This window comes from Pristiophorus japonicus, chromosome 1 (assembly GCF_044704955.1).
Source record: "Pristiophorus japonicus isolate sPriJap1 chromosome 1, sPriJap1.hap1, whole genome shotgun sequence".
Classification (NCBI taxonomy): domain Eukaryota; kingdom Metazoa; phylum Chordata; class Chondrichthyes; family Pristiophoridae; genus Pristiophorus; species Pristiophorus japonicus.
In genome coordinates this window covers 167,070,830-167,088,985 of record NC_091977.1, presented here as the reverse complement: position 1 = coordinate 167,088,985, position 18,156 = coordinate 167,070,830, and the positions used below count along the sequence as shown (strand labels likewise).

The 18,156-nt window shown below is 43.8% G+C and overlaps 1 protein-coding gene across 3 annotated transcripts in view; it reads left to right on the top strand.

Moving 5' to 3' along the window:
* The window catches only part of erap2 (endoplasmic reticulum aminopeptidase 2), a 95,347-nt gene that overhangs the window by 54,763 nt on the left and 22,428 nt on the right, over positions 1-18,156 (top strand). For all 3 annotated transcript variants that reach the window (XM_070884534.1, XM_070884542.1, XM_070884547.1), the window contains exons 8-15: positions 9-140; positions 2,842-2,973; positions 6,928-6,996; positions 8,809-8,984; positions 9,126-9,205; positions 10,471-10,654; positions 15,365-15,521; positions 17,546-17,730. In XM_070884534.1, the coding sequence (XP_070740635.1) occupies positions 9-140; positions 2,842-2,973; positions 6,928-6,996; positions 8,809-8,984; positions 9,126-9,205; positions 10,471-10,654; positions 15,365-15,521; positions 17,546-17,730 (1,115 nt within the window). The remainder of the gene's footprint in view (positions 1-8; positions 141-2,841; positions 2,974-6,927; positions 6,997-8,808; positions 8,985-9,125; positions 9,206-10,470; positions 10,655-15,364; positions 15,522-17,545; positions 17,731-18,156) is intronic.

Sequence of the window (18,156 nt, the reverse complement as noted above, 5' to 3'; positions counted from 1 at the left end):
CTTTACAGGATGATTATTTTTTGAGCACATGTTTTGGAGCAATTGGAAGAGACTCAATGAATTCATCACGTCCCATATCCACATCGGCAGAAAATCCAATTCAGATAAAGGAAATGTTCGATACCGTCTCTTATGACAAGGTACTTAGGGTAGTTACTAGGAGTGTGTTGTCTAATGACACAGACTTTGAAACATGAAGCTGGCTTATTGCTAGCCTTTGGTGAGATCCTTAATTATTGCTGCTTGTCAAGCTAATATCCTCACAAACATTTGTTGAATCGATGGACACTAAATCTCTCGCAATATTGTATCAAAAATTCCAATAAGTAGTCTACATTCGTTAAGTGTATCAAATGAATCTCCCCATCCCCATCCCAACATGAACACATTAGTAGATTGGAAGCGTTGTACCATTTATGTCTAAGGTTTAAAAGATGCCTAAATTAGATCACCTTTGTCCCACACACTCAAGTCCTAGTTATATTGATTGCCAACCAAGCCAAATCTATCACCGCAGGACCACAGTACAACACAGAGTGCTGCAGTTCACTCCTACTACCCACTGCCTCAGAGATGAAGTTGTACACAACGTTATATAATTTAACATTACTTGATTCAACAACATTTATAATAACACAATTAATTCAAGGTTAAGTAATTAGGATTATGGTAAAATGTTTGGATATTTACCATCAATCAGAAGAACCTAACTAAACAAAGGCTCAAATGCAATTTGGGTGTATCTCAATATTGCTACAATAGCTAAATTTTCCTTCGTATAAAGAAAGTTATCTTCACTGTTCGAGATTACAGTATGGTTTACAATCTGTATTCATGTATCACTAGTAAGTTCCAGTATTAAGGCTCTTTTGATATGAGCATAAGAAGGTTGCGTTCTCTTTTTGGAATGGGTTGTCTGCTTTTGCCATGTATGGTTTGCTTTCCTCTGGGGTACTCAGGCTGCACCTCTGGGGGATGCCTATGGAAAGTCATTGTCCGTGGTCTCTGTCGTTTTTTCAGTTGTCATCTCTTCCTAGCTTAACTAACATTTCAACTAACAACAGATAACTTGCTGCAACAGCTTGCATATTGTCTGTTCATATCAAAGAGGGTTAGCTTTCAAACTGGAACTTCTCAGTAGTACATGAATACAGACTGTAAACTTAACCTTGCTAAATCATAATTCTTTGTAATATACTGCACCTTCTCTTTGCCCAGAGACTTAAGCTATTAAACTAATAGTTATGATGCACATCTTTTGGATGAAATGCTTAACTTTTCTCAACTTTCATTCTTAAACTGCGCGGAAGCCAAACATCCGTATCACTTCCTGCACCCTCCCGCCTTATCTCTGGGATCTAGCATTGTAAAGGATGCAACCTCTGTCTCACTTAAAAAGCCAGTGTAGTAAGAGGGAGCAAGGCCGAGGGCAGGGACTCCAAATGTTGGACCACCCATGGCCCCAGCTGCTCAACCAGTTGAGGCAGGATTGACATCCGGTATGCCAAGTGAAAGCAGACATGCAGGCCATTCAAGTCAGTCCCGATCATGATCCAAGCCTGGACCCCTGAAGAGAGAGATTTTAAAATAAAATAATTTCCCCCCTGATGTATATTATTTCCGGGGGACCCCACTATCAGTAATAACAACTTTCAGATGATTTTCGAGCCTCTTGGGCAAGGTGAGCACCCTAGATGCGCCCTACCCCTAAATGTTGCAGGGGCATCCACCATTTATAAACAAAGGACCTGCCCCTAATCTCCCGAGTTTTGGGGTCAACAGTGGCGGCTTCAGATGGATGAATCCTGATATTTACGCCAGGAGGTGCCCACCCACACATCTTCAACGCCTCTTTCAAATGTGTTGAAGATTTATTTCAAGGCACTTTACAGCTTTCTTTACCCATCTAATTTTCACCTTCTTTCCCAACCTTTCCCAAGTATAAGCTTAAATACATTAGTGTTTGATCTTGCAGACCAGATGGAGGGCATGTTTCTGCTCTGATTGTTTAATAGGTAGATCCTAATCTCTGGCAGGCTACTAATAAGTGCATGCCAAACCTTTAGCAATTTGTTTGGTGGGAGAGGGAAATAGACCTATTCTTAGAGATGTAATGGAAATCTAGGGCCGGATTTTCGAGAGCTTTGCAACCAGGTTTTCACCGCAATTTGTCCCTCCATGGCGAAAACCCGGTCGCAAAGCCCGGGCAGGATCCTTGGGTACTTGTTTGTGGTGGCGCTTCCAAGTACCATCGGGGAGAGGTGCGCCAATGTGCAATGATGTGGATTGCATTTGCGACCAACTTTCGGCACTCTCTCGACCCGTAAGCCGCGCCCAGAATAGCGACAGGTCAAACCTGTCAGTGCAGCCCTGCCAGCAGCGGTATAAGTTAAGTTTTAACGTTTTGAATTTTTTGTAGCGATTAGATAGTTAAGGGTTTTTGGAATGTTGTTTGAAATCCTCCGTCCCCCCTCCCACCCCCCCAAGGCCTCTCTCGCAGCGCTCCCGGCCCCAGACTAAAGTTGCCGAAACTCACATTTTGCGTCGCGAATACTTGTGCGACGCCTCCCTTACCGATCCGGAAAGGCCAAAAGGTCGGCCTAAAGAAGTAACGCAGCGAAAACGGTAAGTTTCATGTATCGCTACCGTTTTCGCCAAAAAACCCGAAAAGCTGAAAATCCAGCCCAAAGTCTCGACTTTTAACATTCAAAGCTGGATTAAATAAACTTGAAGGTTAATCCCCAGCGTGACTAATTGTTGCTCCCAATTTTGTTTTTTTCTGTGCACAATTCTTTAAATACAGACATTATATGTAACTCACATTTTGCTTGTTAAATGTAGGGAGCTTGCATTCTGCACATGTTGAGAAATTTTCTGACAGAAGAGGTTTTCCAAAGTGGCTTAGTTCATTACCTACGAAAATACAGCTACAAGAATGCCAAGAATGAAGACCTATGGAACAGTATAGCCAATGTAAGAGTTTCCTCTATTGAAAGTTGGATTGTGTATTTCAGTAACAATTCAGCACTTGTTTAAAACAATGAAATCATTCTAAGAAATATTAATTGTTTTAACTTATTTCAAGTAAATTAATTTATCGTTAAATGTGAACATTTCCATTCTTTTTGAAAAAATAAAGGTTAAACTAATTTGTATAATTTCTTCAATTAATTCAAAAACTAGCGTAGCAATGCATTCTGGTATTATAGCAACACCCCATTGTCATCTGGTTCTGCCTTTGCCTCAGCTGATCCACTGCTGAAACCCTGTTGTTACCTCTAGACTTGACTATTACAACGCACTCCTGGCTGGCCTCCCACATTCTACCTATGTAAACTAGAGGTGATCCAAAATTCAGTTGCCCATGTCCTAAATCGTACCAAGTCCCGCTCATCTAGCACCCGTGTACTCGCTGACCTACATTGGCTTCCGGTTAAACAACACCTCGATCTCAAAATTCTCATCCTCATTTTCAAATCCCTCCATGGCCTCGCCCCTCCCTATCTCTGTAATCTCCCCCAGCACGCCACCCCCCCCCTCCCCCCCCCCGCCCCTGAGATGTCTGCGCTCCTCTAATTCTGCCCTGTTGAGCATCCCTGATTGTAATCACTCAACCATTGGTGGCCGTTCCTTCTTTTGCCTAGGCCCCAAGCTCTGGAACTCCCTGCCAAAACCCCACTGCCTCTCTACATTTCCTCCTTCAAGACGCCCATTAAAACCTTCCTCTTTAACTAAGCTTTTGGTCACCTGCGCTAATTTCTACATCCCTTGCAGTCAGAATCAGGTGAATTCATGATGGGGAACAGTGAGGTGGCAGACCAATTGAACAAATCACTAAGGGAGACACGGATAGCCTCCTGAAAATGATCGGGGACGGGGGTCCAGTGAGAAGGAGGAACTGGAGAAAATCCTTATTACTTAGGAAATTGTTTGGGGGAGTTGATGGGATTGAGGACCGATAGGTCCCCGGGGCCTGGTGGTTTGCATCCCAGAGTACTTGAGGAGGTGGCCCTGGAAATAGTGGATGCCTTGATGGTCATTTTCCAACATTCTATGGACTCTGGATCAGTTCCTATGGATTGGAGGGTACCTAGTGAGGCCCAACTTTTTTGGGGGGGAGGGAGGGAGAGCAGGGAATTGTGGACTGGTTGGCCTGCGTCAGTAGTGGGGAGAATGTTGGAATCAATTATTGGAGATGTGATAGCAACGCATTTGGAAAGCAGTGATGGGATTGGTCCAGGTCGGCATGGATTTGTGGGGGGGGAAATTATGCTTGACAGGTCTTCTGGAGTTTTTTGAGGATGTGGCTAATGGGGTGGACGGGGGAGAGCCAGTGTGTGTGGTGCATTTGGACTTTCAGGGGACTTTTGACAGGGTCCCACACGAGAGATTAGTGTGCAGAATTAAAGCACATGGTATTGGGGGCGGTGTATTGGCGTGGATAGGGAACTGGTTGGCAGGCAGGGAGTAGGAATAAATGGGTCCTTCTTGGAATGGTGGGCAGTGACTGGTGGGGTGCTACAGGGTTCAGTGCTGGGATCCCAGCTATTTGCGGTATACATTGGTGATTTGGACGAAGGAATTGAATGTTGTATCTCCAGGTTTGCGGATGACGCTAGGCTGGGTGGCAGTGTGAGCTGTGAGGAGGTCACTGGGAGGCTGCAGGGTGACTTGGATGGATTGGCTGAGTGGGCGAGTGCATGGCGGGTGCAGTATAATGTGGATAGGTGTGGGGTTGTCCACTTCGTTGGCAAGAACGGGAAGGCAGACTATTATCTGAATGGTGACAGATTAGGAAAAGGGGAGGTGCAACGAGACCTGGGTGTCATGGTACATCAGTCATTGAAAGTTGGCATGCAGGTACAGCAGGCAGTGGCCTTCATAGTGAGAGAAGTTGAGTGTGGGAGCAGGGAGGTCTTGCTGCGGTTGTACAGGGCCTTGGTGGGGCCGCGCCTTGGGTGTTTGCAGTTTTGGTCTCCTGGTCTGGGGAGGGATGTTCTTGCTATTGAGGGAGTGCAGCGAAGGTTCACCAGACTGATTCCCGGGATGGCAGGACTGACATATGAAGAAAGATTGGATCAACTAGGTTTGTATTCACTGGAGTTTGGAAGAATGAGAGGGGATCTCGTGGAAACATATAAAATTCTGACAGGATTGGACGGGTTGGATGCGGGAAGAATGTTCCTAATGTTGGGGGTGGGGGTCCGGAACCAGGGGTCACGGTCTAAGGATAAGGGGTAGGCCATTTAGGATCGAGATGAGCAGAAACTTCTTCACTCAGAGAATTATGAACCTGTGGAATGTGAGGAGAGACTGGATCGATTGGGCCTGTTTCACTGGAGTTCAGAAGGATGAGAGGGGATCTCATAGAAACATATAAAATTCTGACGGGACTGGATAGGTTAGATGCAGGAAGAATGTTCCCAATGTTGGGGAAGTCCAGAACCAGGGGTCACAGTCTAAGGATAAGGGGTAAGCCATTTAGGACCGAGATGAGGAGAAACTTCTTCACTCAGAGAGTTGTGAGCGTGTGGAATTCTCTACCACGTAAAGTTGTTGAGGCCAGTTCACTAAATATATTCAAAAGGGAGTTCGATGTGGCCCTGACAGCTAAAGGAATCAAGGGGCATGGAGAGAAATCAGGAATGGGGTACTGAAGTTGCATGGTCAGCCATGATCATATTGAATGGTGGTGCAGGCTCGCAGGGCCGAATGGCCTACTCCTGCACCTATTTTCTATGTTTCTATGTCCGCGGCTCGGTGTCAAATTGTTTTATCTCATAATACTCCTGTGAAGCGCCTTGGGACGTTTCGCTATGTTAAAGGTGCTATATAAATATAAGTTGTTGTTGTTGGTTATCACTTGTGCCTGTTACCACTTTTCTGTAAAGTTTGAATTCTTTTTCAATAATATTGTCTAGCTTTGGGGTTTCATTCCAGTTATTTGTCTCAGGTTCAGTATCTCACATCATGTTCATCTTGCAGAAGAGCCTTTGTTCCCTTCAAATCATAAGATATCTTTTAGATGCCCAACATTCAGGGTATTGTAGTGAGCCCAGAGGTTGAACAAACAGCCCTCATCATTGTATCTCAGGTATTGGGTATATCATATACCATCATGTGATCTTCCTTGACTTTGGAAGGGAGTAAAATAAACACGCCACTAAACCATGGATTTAGCTATAAACTGAACAGATTTATTAAACAGCAAATGGATAAGGGAACAGTAGCAATGAGACATTATAGATTTGCAGTAATTACAGGCTTCATTACCCACCTTGAGAATGACAGAAAATAAGAGTCATATTTGCTGTGCTAAGCTTCAGAGTGAACTGAACCTGAATATTAACCTGTATGGTGGCTCACTGCTAACCTTTCATGGAGACTCTCTGGCCAATCTGTATCTCTTTGCTTTCTTCACTATATTTTGATTTACTGGTGATATCACATGCCCTCTCATCATCTTCCTTGACTTCAGAAGGAGTTAGAATAAACACCCTATTAAACTTATGTTTAGGCATTTTATAGCCTAAACTGAAGTCGAGGAAAATTGTGCAGGGCACATGATATAACCAATAAACCAAAATACAGTGATGGGAGATTATGTGTGACTCAATTGGAAAAAGACAGGTTGAGATATACCTGTACTTTCAAAATTTGGTCAAAACAAAGGAAATTTATGTATGTATCTGTTAGACTCAAATAGAGCTGCCAATCAAACATATATTTAAATAAACCCCACAGGAAGTTTATATTTGAATTGAATGGCTTGAGTTACCTGTTACAAATATGACATATGTTCAGAGGCTATTGGGTATCAAAGCTGTGCATTTTCTGTGACTGAATTTGTTTTTTAAACTCTGTGCTGTGACAGAATAAGATTGTTAAGGCAATGGAAAAACACACTTTATTTTGAACCCTCAATAGACTTGCACCAAGGAAGACTTTACCTCCGGTGGATTCTGCTACAGCGCTTCACAAGCTGCTAAAAATGCTGTAAGATTTGGTTCATTTTGTCTTTATTGAATTCTATATAAATCCACTGACACCCACATATACTCAACTTGCAAAATCTTACAGATACCATAAGTACCTGAAGTTCCTACGCAATCCAATGGGATCCCACAGCTACCTTACAATTCATTGAAATTCAGCAGTTGAAACTGGGAATTCATCTAAATAATAATGAGAAATTAGAAAAACCCGTGTGATGCATTATAACAGGAATTTACCGAGGTAGTAATTTAAAAAAAGATATGTTGAGGTCTAAAGGATTGCATCTTTCTAAAGAAAAGATTTTGGGCTCAATTTTCCCCAAAACTTTTTTTTGGTGTACTTGAAGAGTTACGCCCGTTTTTGGGGTTCCCAAGTACGCCAAAAAAAATGTTCTAAGTTTCCCCGTTGGATTTCATCATGTTGGCGTGGCCTAACCTGTCCTTTAGTTTTGGGGGTGGAGCCTTGAACTGCACCAAAAAGATTGGGTTGCCACGATAACTAGGGACACAATGCGAGCTGAGGCTGCAAAGTGAAACGTACAGCCAGCTCCCAACACATTAAAACATACTGCATCAACTTAAAAACACATTAAAATATATTGCAGCAACTTACCTCCAATTATTAAAACTGGTCCCGCTCCCCGCCCCTAGTCCTGGCCGAAAGGCTTGCCGGTCTGCTTCCCTAGTCCGCCCTGAGCTCCTTGCTTGTGCCGGTCCAGGTCCAGTTCCCCCTCGCAGCCCCGAGTACCTTGCCGCTCCCTTGCCACTATCCCTGGCCAAAGGGCTTGCTGGTCCAATCACCCGCCCAACCCTAGCCTTCATTGCCTTACCGGTCCCGCTCCCCACTCCTGGCCCAGGCCGAAGGGCCGCTACCCCACCCCTATCCCAGGCCGAATGGCCTCCCTCCCAGTCCCTGCACCTAACTACACCCGTAAGGCTACCCCACAACCCCTTACCCCCTCTCTCCCCCCACACCCCCTTACCCCCTCTCTCCCCCCACACCCCCTTGCACCCCCCCACCTCTCTCTCTCTTCCCCCTCTCTCTTACCTTTCCTGCTGCTGCTGTCCGGGCATCTGCTGCACTTACTTGCGCCGATTTCTTTAACTCTCCGGAAGGTTTTTCTGCAGAGGTCACATACGCTGGCCTAATCAGAACTGGAGTAACTCTCAGCTGGCCAGAATTGGTGCGGGTGGCAGGTTACGTACCCCTTTGGCTGAAAAAAAAACTTAGCTAAAAAAAAAATCATAACTAACTGAGTTACGCTGGTGCAAATTGATTGGGGAAACTGTGGATTTTTAAACTTAGGCCAAAAAAAGCAGCCTACTCCAAAAAAAATGGCGCAAATCACTGGGGGAAATTGAGCCCATATGAAACTGCTTAAATTGTAAGTATCTCTAATTTTGATATTTTTTGTTCGATTTTCTGCATTCCCCCTCTCTGGCTGTCTCCCATAGGAGTTGTCAGCCTCCACTCATCTTTCTGCATTTAGGAAGCTGAACCTGTGGCTACTTTGGATTGCAGTAGATAATCAGACAATTAGGAGCATAATAGAAGTAAAAACTAGTTCTGTAAATGTAATGCATCTCCCTGAATTGTACCTTCATTGTTGAGAGCCATCTTAACCAAGCCATCTGCAACCAAATAGCATACAATTCATAGGCACAACCATCAGGTGAACAGTAAATTTTGATTGCTTGTGCATTGTATATTTGCACTTTGTCTTAACTCTTTTAAAAACAAGTGTAAGAAGAAAAATAACATTACAAAAGAAGCCGCATATTAAACTGCCATCTGTGCCTTTCTATTCCTCAGTACCGCTATGCAGGGGAACATCTGGACATCAAGGAGATTATGAACACATGGACACTTCAGCAGGGAATACCGGTGATAATTATTGAGCATAATGGGAGTTCAGTCAGGCTACATCAAGAGCGCTTCCTTAAGGGAGTTCTCCCAGATGACCCAACATGGGCCTCACTACAATCTGGGTACTTGTGTTTCAGTTGTGTCCTTATTCATTTTCTTTTTGGTTTTGATTAAATCTTTTATTTGTTGGAGATGGGAAAGCTTTAAATGCAATCCCTGCAAAGTTTTGAGAATCAAAGACCTTTTTTCACCATCTTTTGCAGCTACCTATGGCACGTTCCACTAACTTACATCACAAGCAGTTCTAAAACTATTAGTAGACACCTACTGAGAACAAAATCAGGTGAGAATGTTATATGTTGCTGGTTATGAACAGAATAGCACCAACTCAAACATATCCAGTCTTTAAAATTCTAAAACAATGATATTTTATGAAATCTATGTCAATGTGAAATTAATTTAAAAATTTCTTCACCCTCAATTGCATGTTAGCTAAATTTATCACTTAAATTTGAAAACAAAATGATGTCTGTTCCTACTGAAATGTCTTGTTCTCAGATTACTGTACATTTGGTAGCTTGGCTCAGTTTCTGATATAGAAAGTTGTAGCTCAAGTGCCTTAAACATAACCTGACTGACACTTAAGCAAGGAAGTGCTGCATTGTCGGAGTTGCCACCTTAATTTGAGATGTTAAATTGAGGGCCTGCCTGTTTAGGTGCATGTAAAATATTACTGACAGTATTTGATACATGGCACTATTTGAAGAAGAGCTTGGCATTCTCCTGGGGCCCCTCAACCAATGCCACCTGAAAATGGATTATCTTGTCATTATTTATTGCTGTTTCTCAGACTTTGCTTATGAGTAAGTTGGCTGCTGTGTTTACCTACATAACAGTGACTGCACTCCAAAATGAATCCATTGTCTGTAAAGAACACTAACATCCCAAGGGCCATGGGATGAATTTTAACCCCCCCAAAAAAGGGTGGGTTGGTTCGGGTAAGATCAGATGTTCGTATTTTTTAAAATCTCAAACCTGACCCCAAACCGCCCACTTCTTTTAACAAAGGCGGGACAGGGGGTGGGCAGCCAACACACTCTCAGGAGGCAGGTTGTCAATTTAAATATTTTAATGAAGCTGGCTGGTTTAACCCCAGCCAGCCGGGTTTCCCAGGCCTTGGGAAACCCGACAGCTCAAGGGAGGTGAGGACAGCTTTGGGGAGAAGGTAAGTGCCTGTGGCCAGGAATGCTTCCCGGCACCTCCAGCTGACCACCTTCTCTTGGATCCCCCGTGGTAGGGGATCAAACCCCCACCCCAACTCTCCCAGTAGCAGCTGCAGTCTCTCTACTTGCAGCTGCAGCTGTGGGCTGCTCTGGAATCCTCCCCGCCCAACTGGAAGCCATGCCTGTAAATCAGGCTGACTTCTGGGTGGGAATCCTGTCAAAGAAAAATGTTGCACACTGTGGAGTCCAAAACTTCGCCCTCTGCCTACGCAACCCGCCCCTGTCAATATTGGGGCCCATGTTTGTTCATTCATCATTTGATCTCTCGTCTGTGAGCATTTCTGTTTACTAATTCATTTCATTAACTCAATATTGCTTTAACCAGATCATATTGAGCTAGATAACGAAGCTCAATGGGTAAAATTTAACGTGGACATGAATGGATATTATATTGTACATTACAAGACTGCTGGATGGGATGCTCTGATTAATCTGCTAGATCAGAACCACACACTTCTGAGTCAGAAGGACCGAGCAAATCTGATTCATAATGCTTTCCAACTTGTCAGGTACTGTGGAATGTCCATATTATTTTATCCATTTATTGTATATTACAATCAGGAGGCAGGTGAGTAACAAAATGTCATTGGAATTGGGCCTTTCGGTGGTGCTGTGGGGTAATGTCATGTTACAGGTTAGCAACAATGGCATGAGATAATGTCACACGACAGCCCAACTGCCTCAATTCTGTCTCTAAAATAGGTTTTTAAAGCTGCCTGCTAAGTTTTTTTTCCAGTCCGTGCTACTGCTCCCTGCGCCCGTTTTCACACCACGGCAATTTTTTTAGAAGGATTAACCAATTGGGATCTGTGACTCTGAACCTGCTTTCCTGCTCCAGCTTCTGATATCTTTCCCATCCCCTCTTTCCTCTCATATTACAACAGTGACTACACTCCAAAAGTACTTCATTGGCTGTAAAGTACTTTAAGACATCCGGTGATCATGAAAGACGCTATATAAATCTTTCTTCTTTCTTCTCGCCCCCCCCCGCCCCACTACATAAGTGTTGGCCTCTGCCCATTAAAGGACTGCTCCTATCCTGCTCGATATTTCCGAGTTCCTGTTCAGGGCTCCCTGTCCCTGCTCGCAACCAACATCCACTTCTTCACCTTTGCAGGCCATTAACTTGGTGGTGGAGTGGGTGAGTGATTGGTGCCGTCCAGCTAAAGTGTTCACGTCAGCTGTTTCTTGGCCCATTCAACAGTTGGGGCAGGGCACATAGAGGTAATTTATTTATTTTTAGAAATATTGATCATCAGGTGGGTCGGGGCAGCTAGAGAAAGTCTCTTCTTGCCTTTCGCTTTTTCTCTAGACTTGCAGCACTAGTGTCACTGGTTGCAGTCATCCAGATCCTTCCTCCTGAGCTTCAGTCTCACTCTGGCATTCGCTGCCTCTTTTGATTCTCTCCCTTCAAGGCCATTCTGACCTTTGTTATTTCAGAGACATACAAAATACATAGGTGTCATATTATAGTTCTTTGATGATTATGAAGCAGTCATCTGTCCCCCATCATCCATATCCACTTTATAACTACTATCAAGGGTTAGGCTCGGCTCAGTAGTAGCATGCTTACCCCTGCATCAGAAGGTTTAAGGTTCAAGTCCCAGCTGCACTGTCAGAGTTGTCATTTTTTGAAGGTAGATCAAGATCTCTTTCAGTGGACATAAAAGATCTCATGGCACTTTTTGAAGAAGAGCGGGGGTGTTCTCTCCTGTGTCCTCAACCAATATTTATTGCTCAACCAACATCACTAAAACAGATTATTTGGTCATTATCACATTGCTGTTTGTGGAACCTTCTGCGCAATTTGGCTGCATTACAGCAGTGATGATACTTCAGAAGTACTTCATTGGCTATAAAGTGCTTTGGGACGTCCTGAGATCATGAAAGTTGCTATATAAATGCAAGTTCTTTCTTTGTTTTTCTTTCTTGCTCACTAAACAGACATTCATGTGGTCCACAACCAATTTCTGATTAACTAAAATACGAGAACAATGGACCTAAATATGATAAAAGCTTTGTAAAAATGACTAGAAAATAGCACCTAGGTTTACCTTACTTACAATAGAGTTTGGCTTCTAGAAAACTTATGGGAACTTATTTTTCCCTTGTTGCTTGTTCTAGTTGTTTTGAGCCATAACTTTCTCCAGCTGAGACTGAAGCGATCCTATTCATCTCTTGCCACAAATTCTGTATCCAGAGAATTCTATTCCCCTCTGACTGCTCACTTAAACTAAACACAACTTTAAATTCAATATCCTATCTGTTGCCAAGTACACTTGCTTGTACCCCAGCAACATTGCCCATCTCTGCTCTTACTTCACCCCATCACTGTTGAAAGGTTTATTACTTTTGTAAATCCCGGTTTTTAATCACCCGTGCCTTCACCTCTCTCCATTGGTTCCTGCTACAAATGCAGTTATTTTAAAATTCTCATCCTTGTTTACTGACCCTACATAGAAACATAGAAAATAGGTGCAGGAATAGGCTATTCGAGCCTGCACCGCCAATCAATGAGTTCATGGCTGAACATGCAACTTCAGTTCCCCATTCCTGCTTTCTCACCATACCCCTTGATCCCCCTAGTAGTAAAGACTACATCCAACTCCTTTTTGAATATATTTAGTGAATTAGCCTCAACAACTTTCTGTGGTAGAGAATTCCACAGGTTCACCACTCTCTGGGTGAAGAAGTTTCTCCTCATCTCGGTCCTAAATGGCTTACTCCTTATCCTTAGACTATGACCATTGGTTCTGGACTTCCCCAACATTGGGAACATTTTTCCTGCATCTAACCTGTCTAAACCCGTCAGAATTTTAAACGTTTCTATGAGACCCCTCTCATTCTTCTGAACTCCAGTGAATACAAGCCCAGTTGATCCAGTCTTTCTTGATATGTCAGTCCCACCATCCCGGGAATCAGTCTGGTGAACCTTCGCTGCACTCCCTCAATAGCAAGAATGTCTTTCCTCAAGTTAGGAGACAATACTCCAGGTGTGGCCTCACCAAGGCCCTGTACAACTGTAGCAACACCTCCCTGCCCCTGGACTCAAATCCCCTTGTTATGAAGACCAACATGCCATTTGCTTTCTTAACTGCCTGCTGTACCTGCATGCCAACCTTCAATGACTTATGTACCATGACACCCAGGTCTCGTTGCACCTCCCCTTTTCCTAATCTGTCACCATTCAGATAATAGTCTGTCTCTCTGTTTTTACCACCAAACCTCACATTTATCCACATTATACTTCATCTGCCATGCATTTGCCCACTCACCTAACCTACCCAAGTCACTCTGCAGCCTCATAGCATCCTCCTCGCAGCTCACACTGCCACCCAACTTAGTGTCATCCGCAAATTTGGAGATACTACATTTAATCCCCTTGTCTAAATCAGTAATGTACAATGTAAACAGCTGGGGCCCCAGCACAGAACATTGCGGTACCCCACTAGTCACTGCCTGCCATTCTGAAAAGTACCCATTTACTCCTACTCTTTGCTTCCTGTCTGTCAACTAGTTCTCAATCCACGTCAGCACACTACCCCCAGTCCCATGTGCTTTAACTTTGCACATTAATCTCTTGTGTGGGACCTTGTCGAAAGCCTTCTGAAAGTCCAAATATACCACATCAACTGGTTCTCCCTTGTCCACTCTACTGGAAACAGCCTCAAAAAATTCCAGAAGATTTGTCAAGCATGATTTCCCTTTCACAAATCCATGCTGACTTGGACCTATCATGTCACCTCTTTCCAAATGCGCTGCTATGACATCCTTAATAATTGATTCCATCATTTTACCCACTACCGATGTCAGGCTGACCGGTCTATAATTCCCTGTTTTCTCTCTCCCTCCTTTTTTAAAAAGTGGGGTTACATTTGCTACCACGCCCTCTGCTCCATTGACTCCAGTAGTCATGACCTTGTCACAGAAAGGGCTCTGTGCAAGTGAGGAGTACTTAACTCTCCTCTAGACCCATCTTTTATTCCTTTACTTGTCGCATTACCATCTCCTTTCGCCTCACACCATTTTGCCATTTAATCTCTCCTGTCTTCCAACCTATCATAGACATTCCCTTTTGTTCTGTTCTCGGTTTCCCTGCCTCTGTACTTGCTTAAAATGTGTTACATCTCTAACTTTTTCCAGTTCTGATGAAAGGTCATCAACCTGAAACATTGACTATGTTTCTCTCTCCACAGATGCTGCCTGACCAGCTGAGTGTTTCCAGCATTTTCTGTTTTTATTTTGGCTTTCCAGCATCCGCAGTATTTTCTTTTGTATTTCAATAATGTGCCTTAGATTTACCGGGGGTGGGGGGGGGTGGGGAGGGGCGATGCTATTCCAGTTTCTGCCGAAACTTTGGGGTAGAATTTGACTTTTGTGTGGCTAACTAACAGAGTGCACTGGGCCTCTTTTAATGGCGTACAGGCCTCCACGACTTTGAGGCCCAGGCTGGATTTGAATGCTAGCTGCATTCAAAACGAGTTTTGGGCCGGAGGAATGTCGGCTGGCTGGGATGCCGGTGGAAGCTGCAGGGAGATCGCGGAAGGAGGCTGGGAGGCAAAGCCAAAGGGGATGAGCCCAGGCAGGCAGTTGTGCACAGTATTTTTGTGGGACTGGGATGAGCACTCCTGCTCCTCGGCCCACAAAAATAAACGCAGACTTAGCTGTAGGATCCTCTTTGGCTGGACCACCAGCTGACACTCCGCCAGTACTCTCCTAAAATGGCAATCGGCATCCTATGTGCATCATCGGACCCCAATTTGTATTTTAAATGGGTCTGTCGCCTGACTCGGGTGTTCTAGCTGTCCAGCGGCAGGCTGGGGGAGAATTGCTGTGGCCACATGCTGGAAGGAACTGGTGGTAAGTCATTCTCTAGCATTCTTTGAGGCACCACTGGTCTGTTTCTGCCAGGTGGGAGACCTCAAAATCTGTCACTGCATAACAATGACATAAACCAGCTTGTCAAAGGAGATGCTAACTGGAGAATAGATCAGCATCTACAAGAAATGAAGAAATTGATTAGGTCAGCCATTCAGATCCCTCTCCTGTGCCTCAGTGCAGCTACATTGGTATCAGCAGTGGTCTGGATGTGAATTTCCTGCCCCACTCATCAACGATGAATGATTACCTAATGATGGGGGAAAATGAGTGAGGTAGGGAAGATAATTTGATCTTTGATTTTATTGCAAAATCTTAATGAGTTATTGTTATGTGTTTAGTGCAGGAAAGTTATCACTTGACCGAGCCCTTGACTTGACCCGTTACCTCAGGCATGAGACCAAAACTATCCCAGTGTTACAAGGTCTGGGTTACCTGAACACATTTTACAAAATGGTTATGAAAAGAAATATCTCTGATGTTGCAGCGAATCTGAAGGTAAGATTTTGTAATCCTTGTATACTGCTTGACTAATGTTCATTCATAGAGATAAAAAAATAATGCTGAGGAAAATATAGCTGTGAAACATGAAAGCTATCTGATGCAAGTATGGACAATTGATATTAACGTTGAACTTTTGCGATACATTTAAGTGTACTAAAGTCAAAAGAGAACCAAATTGACAAGGAAACTTCGAAACGAGAAGAGGTTTCCCAGTTTGTAGTCTGTAATAGACACAACTATTGGTCATGTGTGTGGCATCACTGGTCAGATGAATTCCATGTGACTATGTTGGCCAATCTCATGGAACAGTTTGGCTATAAAGGATTGGCTATAAAAATTGCCTAAACACATATCAAATTTATTTTATAATGGTAGAAATCCTTTGCATGTTTGGCAATATTAACCTATGTTCAGTGTGAGAAAGGATTTGCTTTCATGTTTCGAATTTTACAAATGGTCTGCATGTACCCACCTGTACCAGCCATATTAAATGCGCCAAAGAATCAAGAACTTGGGCACCTTGTGGCATTTTAACACCCAACCGCCAAACGGTGTAAACTCTTGCTTTGGAATGGTTCCATAGACAGCAACAGATCTGTTTTTTTTCTCCCAAATGACCAATCTTCATGGGCCCGACTTTAGTGCTTACCGATGGTCCGCCGAGTTCCCGGTGGTATCGCTGCGGTCCGTTGTTTTTCACTGTCGGTAGACAGCTGAGACATAAGGCCTCAACTTTGGCCATCTTCTTTTGGGCGGTCTGCCCAACGTTGTGCGAGTGTTGCATAAGAGCAACATAAGAACATAAGAATTAGGAACAGGAGTAGGCCATCTAGCCCCTCGAGCCTGCTCCGCCATTCAACAAGATCACGGCTGATCTGGCCGTGGACTCAGCTCCACTTACCCGCCCGCTCCCCATAACCCTTAATTCCCTTATTAGTTAAAAATCTATCTATCTGTAGCGCAGTGGGCGGTCTCGCAAACTGAAGTCGAGCCGGAGAAAGGCTTTCCTCGATCGACGGTATAGCGGCGCACTGCGCATGCGCGAGTTTTTTTTTTCTCCAAACTTGTATTTTTCAAACAACTAAATGCACTCCAAAAAGCCGCCTTTGTTTTAAACTGACTATTTAAAGCCACTTACTCCAACTTCAGTGTTCTCCTTCAAATGGTGCTGCTTCTCTCTAGTGTTCCTGATTTTTCACGATTTTTTTTACAATTGATTTTTTTTCTTGTGACTAAAACTGCAGTGCTCTGCTCCAATGCTCTTGCTATCTCCAAATGCTGCTGCTTCTCTCGATGTCCAAATGAATGCACCGTGCACTAGCGTCCACTTTACTAAGCATAAAAGCCCATTTTCCAGAACGGTATGCTTCAGGGTGGTAGGTCGGCAGTGAGTGATTAACGTTGGAGTTTTCAGCGGTATGTTGGGTCTTCAGTGTCGGCGGACGATGCACAGTGATATGTCAGTTACCAAAGTCGCGCCAGGCATTATATTGGTGGTATGCAGTTGTTTTTCCACGAAACTCCCAATTCTTGGCGTTCTGTGGGCGGTATGTCCACCAAAGTTGGGCCCCATGTGTTGGTGAGTGGCAGCAGATCGTTCAATCTTGGACCTCCAAGGCTAGTCCTGGCCTTACTCAACATCCAGCAGGGGTCACTAGAGAGTGATCAAGAGAAAAAACACTGCTTGTTTTTCCTGTCCCTAGGAAAGAGGCACTGAAGCAGTAGTGTACCTGCCTGCACCTTTACTGAGATCAGCTGCCTCAGCATAGACTGGGGACTGAACCTGCACATTTTCTGGTCTGCATCTCCCAGCAACATATCAGATGTTCCATTGATCTACTGAACCACAGGGGAGCTCTGTACTTAACCATTTTGTAAATATTTCCAAGAATTTTGTGCATTTTTTAATGTTCTCAATGTGTTAACTTAATGAGATTTGTGTATTAACTTTGAGATTTGTCGCAGACTGTTTCTCTCATGTAAGAGAATCTGATTGTGCGCGGTTGTTCATGTTTCAGGGATATATCCTGCAGTTTTTCAAACACTTAATCGACAAACAGTCATGGAGTGATAATGGCACTGTGTCAGACCGAATGCTGCGGTCCAACCTCCTGGAACTCGTCTGTGACCTTGAATACCCTCCTTGTGTTCAGAAAGCATCCGATTATTTTAATCAGTGGAGGAAGTCCAATGGTACCATGAAGTTAGTAACAGTGGAAGTACAGCTTCCAGTTTGTACTTTGTGGTAATCGTATGTCTAGAAAAGAAGAATTGCTTTTATTTATACCTTATGTCTTTCTGAAAAGTTCCAAAATCCTTCACAGTAAATTATTTTGAAGTGTTATGCTGGTTTTATTGTGCATAACCAGATCCCATGAACAGCAATGAGATGAATGATCAGTTCATCTGTTTTGGGTGGTATTGATTGAGGGAAGTAGAAGTAGCCAGAAGACCGCTTTGCTTTAAAAATCCTATGGCACTATTCAGTGTCCACTTGGAAGAGGCAGACATTCCATCATTAACATTTAATCTGAAGGACAGCACCTCTGAGATACAACACTCCCTCAGTTTGGCACGAGGGTGTTAAGCATTGAAATGGAGCTTGACTCTGCAAATTTCTGACTCCGAG